Source organism: Lactuca serriola, chromosome 8 (genome assembly GCF_051521515.1).
Source record: "Lactuca serriola cultivar US96UC23 chromosome 8, Lser_US96UC23_V15, whole genome shotgun sequence".
NCBI lineage: Eukaryota > Viridiplantae > Streptophyta > Magnoliopsida > Asterales > Asteraceae > Lactuca > Lactuca serriola.
The window spans coordinates 228,571,007-228,579,387 of NC_136415.1; the positions used below are offsets into that span (position 1 = coordinate 228,571,007).

At 35.4% G+C, this 8,381-nt stretch overlaps 1 protein-coding gene across 1 annotated transcript; it reads left to right on the plus strand.

Moving 5' to 3' along the window:
- The first annotated feature begins 205 nt into the window (after nucleotides 1-205).
- Nucleotides 206-5,878, plus strand: LOC145070439 (uncharacterized). Its single transcript, XM_079017381.1, has 3 exons — nucleotides 206-391; nucleotides 530-5,053; nucleotides 5,153-5,878. Exons 1-3 carry the CDS (start codon nucleotides 325-327, stop codon nucleotides 5,713-5,715), a joined length of 5,154 nt encoding a protein of 1,717 aa, XP_078873507.1. The 5' UTR covers nucleotides 206-324; the 3' UTR covers nucleotides 5,716-5,878.
- Nucleotides 5,879-8,381: the final 2,503 nt, after the last annotated feature.

Below are 8,381 nucleotides of genomic sequence, written 5' to 3' on the forward strand. Positions count from 1 at the left end.
CTGTTTTTAATATTTACAAATAATTAACAATTAAATAAGATTGCGAAAAATAATAATATGATGCTTTTTTAATAAATCAATTTTTGCATGGGTATACACTGTATCACATTCATCCTTTTAATCGAGCCATTGAAGATAAAAAAATCAAAGAGGTAGACTTTATAACAGTGGTTTTCAAAAGAGAAATATATATAGAGACATAACTCACTAGAAACTTCAACGATCTAACATTCTAGCTATATATTATTACTATATCAATTTCAAGTTCTCTAGCTATTCTACCCAGTGTACGAAGGGTAATATAGTCAATAAACTCAACCAACAATGCCTTCTGGTCCAAAGAAGAGGAGAGCTGCAAGGAGGAAGCGTGGATTAAACTCTAATCATACAGGTGAATTCATTATGTTTATGTTTTTGTAATTAAAGTAGGCGTTTTTCCTAAAATTTGTAGATTGTTTCCATTACTTTTTTTATTTGTTTGTTTGTTTTTCAATGGTGATCTGATTTGATCTTTTTTATTTGTGAGTAGAAGATGAAGTGGAAGATGCTGTTGAGGTTTCTCAGACCATAAGCAATGGTGACATGAAGGCTGAGTCTCATGAGCATGTAGAAAAAAGTAAAGATGTTCCAGTTGTGGAGGAATGTGATTCCGTTGGAAGCAATGGGAAAAAAGAATCTGTTCATGATGAAAAAATCATTACCCATGCAACAGTTATGCTGGAATCATCCGGCTCTGTTGGAAACAAAGAAAAGGAATCAGAATCTGAAGCTGTTGATCAAATTCTTATTCAACCAATCTCAAAAGAAATCAAAGGAAACGAAGATGGTGAAGTTGATGATGGTTTTTCAGTTGTGAAGGAGAGTGAAAAGAACTCCAAAGAAGTTGTTCTTCAAGATCCATTACAAGAGCCACGAGTTGACACAGTTGACCAGGTGGTTCAGAAGGAGTTGCCTTTGCAAGAAGCTCAAGATCTTTCTGTTCCAACCGAGTCAGTTTCTGAAGTGAATGTAGAGACATTCATAGAAGATGCTCAAGATTCTCTCAAAGAACTTTCAGTTGTCCATGAAAATGAAGGTGTTGAAGTTGGTGAAAGTGCATCAGTTAAAGATGTGTCAGTTGTGAAGAACGAGGGTGAAGATCAAGATCCCTCTGAAGACACAAAAGAAAGTTCATCAAGAGAATTTGATCAATCGATTATGAAGAGCATACATAATAAAGAGGCTGATCAGATCCCTACAAAATCAGCTGAGTCAGTTATTGAAGTGGATGTAGACGCAATATCATTTGAAGATGCTGAAGATTCTTTCAAAACACCACTCGGAAGCCTTTCTATTGGATATATGTCTCAGGTGATGAGATCTTTGAAGGAATTAGCACAAAATCCTTATTTAGCAGCTGATTCTGTAGATGAAGTTAATGTACAAAAATCCTTAAAAGAGGATCAAGATTCTATCACAGAGCCACATGGAGTCTCTTCTCTTGTTGATGCGTCTCCTGTTGAAGAAATTGTTCAAGGAATTGAAGTTGCTGAAGGTGGTGAAAGTGCTTCTCATGTTGAGCCAGTTTTGAAGGTGGAAGAAGAAATATCCAAGGAAAGTGTTCTTGAAGAAGAGCTAATAACTGAAGGTTCTACACAAGAACAAGTTAAGCCAGTTGATGAGTTGCTCATGGAGGCTTTACCTTTGGAAAAGGCTCAAGGTCCAATTAAATATTCTTTGGAAGAAGTTGTTAAAGGAAACGTATGTGGTGTGGGTGAATGTACATGTGATTATCCACTGATTAATTATGTTGTGTCAGAGGATAAGAAGATGTCATTCAGAGGTATTTCAAAAAAACATTCTAAAAAGCCAAATGGAAAATTTTCACATGATCCAGAAGAAATGTTTGATAACATTGATATGTCTCGTGTTGAAGGCTTTGTTCGATTTAATGGTCATGGGAATGAGCCAATTGGATTATCTTCACGTGATGATGTGGCGTCTGTAGAAGGTGTTGTTCCAGGAAATGAAACCGCTGAAGATGGTAAAGGTGAATTTAATCATGTGTTAGTTTTAAAGGAGGAAGAAGAGATCATGCCTATAGAAGGTGTTCTTGAAGAGACAGATGGACGTTCTTCAGATGAACCTAAGGTAATGATTAAGACACTTGATCAAGAGATACAAGGTGATTCAGGTTCTGAAGCAAATGTAGAGACATTTTTAGAAGATGCTAAAGAATATTCTCTCAAAGTGCCTCTGGGAATTAGCTCTTTTCTAGTTAAAGGAAATGAGTATCAAGAAGTTGGTGAAAAGGAAACGTTGGTTAATCCTTTTGTGTTGGGTATACAGGATGAGGAGGATGATGAAGACATGTCTATAGGTGATGGTGTTCTTGAAGATCCTTTAGAAGAAAAGAAAATCGAAACTTCTTCAGATGAACTACAAGCAACGGTGAAAATGATTGATAATTCAGTTTTGGATGTTGAAGAGTCACTTTCTGAAGCGAATGTAGACACATCTTTAAAAGATGCTCAAGGTTCTTTCAAAGAGCCAATAAGAGAATCTTCCATGGATGATGTACTTCATCATGTTGATTCAGTTATGAAGGAGAATGAAGATATGTCAATGGAAGATGTTCTTGAAGAGCCAATTCCAAGTTCTTCAGATGAACCACAACCAATGGATAAGAGAGTTGATCAAGATCTTTCTACACAAGCTAAGTCAATTGAAGTGAATGTAGATGCATCCTTCGAAGTTACTCAAGATTCTTTCAAGGTGCCATTGGAAGACTCTTCAATGGATGATTTGTCTCATGTTGAAGCTGGTGATCAAAGTGAAAGTCAAGGTGAAGATTCTTTCAAAGATAAAGGTTATGAAGGTGCAACAATGGTCAACAGAGTTGAGTTAGTTATGGAGGAGAAAGAAGAGAAGTCCATAGAAGGTGTTCTTGAAGAATCTTTTGAACATCCTTCAAATGAACCAGAGTTAATTGTTAAGACGGTTGATCAGTCTATTCTGAAAGAGGCTCAACATCCATCTTTAGCAGAAGAATCAGAGTCAGTTATCGATGTGTTACCAACTGAAGCCATGGTTGAAGGTAATGAAGTTGCTGAAGTTCATGAAAGTGCATCTGAATATTCTTTACAAGAACCAAAAGCAATAATTAAGACCATTGCTCAGTTTGTTCTAAAAGGGCTACATTACAAAGAGGATCATGATCCTTCAGTTCTTGAAGTGAATGAAGACACATCCTCTGAAGATAGTGAAGTTTCTTTCGAAACGCCACTTGGAAGCCCTTCTGTGGACCATGTCTCCCCTAATGAAGCCTTCGCTCAATGGAATGAGTCAACTGAGTCAATTGAAGAAAACGTAGAGTCACGCTTAAAGGATGCTAAAAATTCTCCCATTGATTCATCAGGAAGCTTTTCTCTAGTTGACATGTCTTATATGGAAGGCATTGAAGAAAATGAAAGTGCTGAAGCTGTGTCAGTTTTGAAGGATGATAAAGAGGTGTCTATGGAAGGCGTTCTTGAAGAACAATTTGAAAAGAAAGATGGAGATTCCTCACATGAACAAGAAGCAATGGTTAACACAACTGATAGTGCTGAAGTTGATGAAAAAGAGGTGTCTATGGAAGGTGGTCTTGAAGAACAATATGGAAAGAAAGATGGAGATTCCTCACATGAACAAGAAGCATTGGTTAACACAATTGATAGTGCTGAAGTTGATGAAAAAGAGGTGTCTATGGAAGGTGTTCTTGAAGAACAATTTGAAAAGAAAGTTGGAGATTCCTCACATGAACAAGAAGCAATGGTTAACACAATTGATAGTGCTGAAGTTGATGAAAAAGAGGTGTCTATGGAAGGTGGTCTTGAAGAACAATTTGAAAAGAAAGATGGAGATTACTCACATGAAGAAGAAGCATTAGTTAACACAATTGATAGTGCTGAAGTTGATGAAAAAGAGGTGTCTATGGAAGGTGGTCTTGAAGAACAATTTGAAAAGAAAGATGGAGATTCCTCACATGAAGAAGAAGCATTGGTTAACACAATTGATAGTGCTGAAGTTGATGAAAAAGAGGTGTCTATGGAAGGTGTTCTTGAAGAACAATTTGAAAAGAAAGTTGGAGATTCTTCACATGAACAAGAGGAAACGGTTAGCACAATTGATATATCGCTTCTGAAAGAGAAAGAGACTGAAGATCTGTCTACACCAGTTGAGTCAGTTAGTGAAGTGAATGTAGAGACATCTGTAAAAGATTCTCAAGATTCTTTGAATGAACCATTGGGAATCCCCTCTATGGATGACGTGTCTCTTCTTGAAGGCGTAGTTCAAGGAAATGAATTTGGTGAAATTGGTGAAAGTAAAGAGATCTCTAAAGAAGGTGTTGTTCAAGATCCTTTAGAAGAGCCAATTGGAAATTCTTCTCAAGAGCTAGAGGAAATTGTAAAGACAGATGATCAGTTGGATTTGAAGGAGATACCTTTGAAAGAGACTCAAATTCCTTCTTTACAAGATGACTCAGTTATCGAAGTCATAAAAGATGTTGATTCTCTCAAGGAGCCACTAGGAAGCTCTTCAGTTATGGACGATGATGGTGATATGACCATGAAAGGTGTTCTTCAAGATCCATTCAGAGAGCTAATTGGATCTTCTTTACATGATCATTTAACTCTTGAGGGATTACATTTGAAAGAGGAGGCTGAAGATCCTTCTGTATTAGCTGACTCGGTTATTAAAGTGAATGTTGATAAATCCATTGAAGATGCTCATGATGTATATGAAACGCCACCTGGAAGCCCTTCTGTGGACCATGTGTCTCCTGTTGAAGGCTTTGAAGCAAACATAGATCACTCTTCCATGGAGGCATTGGGAAGCTTTTCTATGGCTGATGTGTCTTCTATGAAAAGAGTTGTTGAAGGAAATGAATCTACTGAAGTTGATGAAAAGTCATTGGTGTCCATGGAAGGTGCTCATAAAGAACCTTTTAAAGATCCAGTTGGACCTTCTACAGATGAACTACAAACAATGGTGAAGACAGTTGATCAATCGTTTCAAGATCCATCTCTACAAGGTGAGTTAGATTCTGAAGCAAATATAAAAACATTCTTGAAAGGTAATCAAGATTCTTTCAAAGAGCCACTGATAAACTGTTTTATGGATTATGTGTCAGGAAATGTTCAAGAAAAAGAATTTACTGAAGGCAGTGAAGATGCAACAATGGATAATCATGTTGAATCACTTAAGAAGGAGAATAAAGACATGTCCTTAGAAGATGTTCTTGAAGTACCTTTTGAAAAGCCATTTGGAGATTCTTTACATGAACAAGATGCAACAGTTAACATAATTGATAGGTCACTTGTGAAAGAGATACCATTAAAAGAGGATGAAGATCCATCTGCAACAGTTGAATTAGTTACTGAAAGCCCCTTTGTGGTTGATGTGTTTCCTGTTGAAGGAAACGAATTTAATAAAGTTAGTGAAACTGCATGTCATGATTCACGAACCCTGGTTAATCATGTGGCGTCAGTGGAAAGCTCTTCTCTGGTTGATGGGTCTTCTGTTGAAGGTGTTGGTCAACGGAATGGTCAACGGAATGAGATGCTTGGACTAGTAAGGTCATTGTTGGAAGAGATTCGTCGAATAAGGGCATTTTATGAAGAGGGTCTGCGTCAAACTACCAAAATAGATCTCCAAATGCTTGAAGTTTTGGAAAAGTTTGACTCAACGAGATAATTTGAGTTAGTTCTCTTTTGTGCTAAAGTTTGTATTTTACCTTCTTAGTTTCTTTCTTTAAGATGTTGCATGGGATTCTAATATTGATCAGTGTTATGACTGATTTAGTTTACTTTGGAATTCTTCACAATTCAATAAAAACTCATGACCCTTTATTGATTCAGTACTGCTTGGACCTTATTTATAAAAAAAAAAAAAAAAAAAAAAAAAAAAAAAAAAAACTCTTCCTACAGCATAGAATCATGTTCATATAAGAGTAGTAGGATATAATGAATAAAACAATTTACCATGCAAAAAATACCACAGATTGCATTTTAAATTTGTAGCCCTACCCAGCATTTCATCTTAAGTGCGTACAAATTTACCTTTTGTTGTTTCATCTACTGAAATAGCGAATAAATCGAATTTCTATGTAACAATCAATTGTGAACACTATCTTTTATAAACTTTTTAGAATGTAAAGAACTAAGAATTTAACAAATCTAAATTTTCGGTTAAGACATATGCAACAAGTAATAGAAATGTAAAATAGAGATTGACAAATACATATTTTGATGTTTACAAATTTTTTTTTTTTCATTTTTAACATCTTCGACTTATACTAACATTCTTGGTAGCCCAAGAACTTGAATTTAATCGATATCTTGGTAGCCCAAGAACTTATACTAACATTCTCGGTAGCCCAAGAACATTCTCTATATCCATTTTTTTCATTTTTAACATCGTCAACTTATACTAACATTCCCGGTAGCCCAAGAACTTGAATTTAATCGATATCTTGGGACTACCTTCATTTTTATTGTAATATCTTATGAGGGTATCACCAGGTCAAAAGCATGTGGTCAAATCCTAACGAACCTTAAAGTCCTTCAAGAAAGTCGGGTCAAGCATGAATCATGGAAGATCCCTAGAATATAGGAACGACTGTTATTACGCATATCTCTTCTACCCTCACTTTCTTTTTTTGATACTTAAGCTCTTTTACACTTACAACTTGATCAACTACTACTTTTAATCTCATTTTTATTAATATAATTTATAAGGCAGGTGATTTCATCACCTCCCGATGTTTTATGTTGGATATCCAAAAGCATTAAGGACTTTCCTTGTATATTATAGTTTTCTTGAACTTAATATTATTCATGATTTGATCCATTTATACATTTATAAGCTTTTTTACAAACTTATATTCAATTTTAGCTTTGCCTGTTTCGTCACAACCTCAAGATACTCTATGGTATCATGATTCTGTTTGAAAATATTAATATTTATTCTCTAAATTCACCTGTTTCATAATTCTAACACTATTTTCGTGCCTTTTATTTCAAATACACATATTTATATATCGAAACAAATTAACTTTATCAAACTGCTTTCTGAATATCATTATTTTCTTCCCATGATCTTGGGCACTACGAAGATCTTCAACATATTTCAATATCTTAAACATTTTAAGCTTAAACATCTTATACTAGACATCACCCTACACTAACTAGTATGGTTACGAAATTAGCATATGATTTTTTTTACCAAAACAACTTGGCACCATCCGTGGTACAAGTAGTGTTATTATTTTTTTCTTGAGATTATTCAAAATGTTTTTTCTTGTGATATTTCAATCAATTACACCTTTTTACACTAAAAATGTCTACTTTACCAAAATCCACTTCTAGCACTATCCCATCGACTTTTGTTGTTAAAAAAATAGCCCAACCTCCTGCCATCAATCCACAAGATGTTGTTCGAAATAAAGGAGAGACTGAGTTTAGATTCGAGAAGGCCTATGGAAACTACACCAACTCTGCTTTCGTTCCTGCAACCTAGGATCCTGAACTTTGAAACATATGCATCTTCGGAACGCCAGGCCAGGACTTCATATCAAGACAGGCACTTATCTTCACATATGGTGTAGTGCCTGAAAAAAATTCGTTTTTAAAATAATAAACCATACAAAGGAGTTGTTCCAAAACGAATCAAAGTGAATGTATCATTTAAACATCAGAGTAAAAATCACAAGTAGCCAATGCAGAAAAACTCTGTGCGATGTTTTGTAGTCACGTCAGGGCCTTCCCTTTCCAACCGAAAGTACCTAAAACCATAAACATAAAACTGTAAGCACAAAGCGTAGTAAGTTCTCCAAATTACCCATACCTTACATACATATCAACTTGAAACTATATGGGTCTATTTCACCTCACGGGTCTATTTCATCATGAAGTCTATTTCAAATCAATCCATATTTTTCAGCCGAATGGGTATATTTCACCCCACGGGTCTATTTCACCCACGAGTTTTTTTCAACTTAATCGGTATTTTTCAACCGAAAGCGTCTATTTCACCCCTCATACCTAAGCATACATTCATATCAACATGATTCACAAATACAACAAGCACATACCGACATATCAACAAGTTTCATAAAGACAACTATCATCCTACAAACATAATCCAGTAGGTTGGCATTGGTGCCTTCGACCTACGAGTACAGTGAAGAGACTCACCTCTCAAACGATACTAAGATGTTACTGCTCTCACTTCTATAGATATTGATTCTATACACCACATATACCGTTACACATGGTAAGCCCTTAGTGATGAGAATATTATTCTCTTAGATCGATAGATTCAGCAGATAACAAATAATGATAAAAAGAATGGAAAACGAT

Excerpts from the sequence above, each read along its gene's own strand:
- LOC145070439 (XM_079017381.1), top strand. The coding sequence starts at position 325 with ATGCCTTCTGGTCCAAAGAAGAGGAGAGCTGCAAGGAGGAAGCGTGGA. Across the intron at positions 392-529 it reads ATTAAACTCTAATCATACAG|AAGATGAAGTGGAAGATGCT; the intron begins GTGAATTCATTA and ends ATTTGTGAGTAG. Across the intron at positions 5,054-5,152 it reads TCAAGATCCATCTCTACAAG|GAAATGTTCAAGAAAAAGAA; the intron begins GTGAGTTAGATT and ends ATTATGTGTCAG.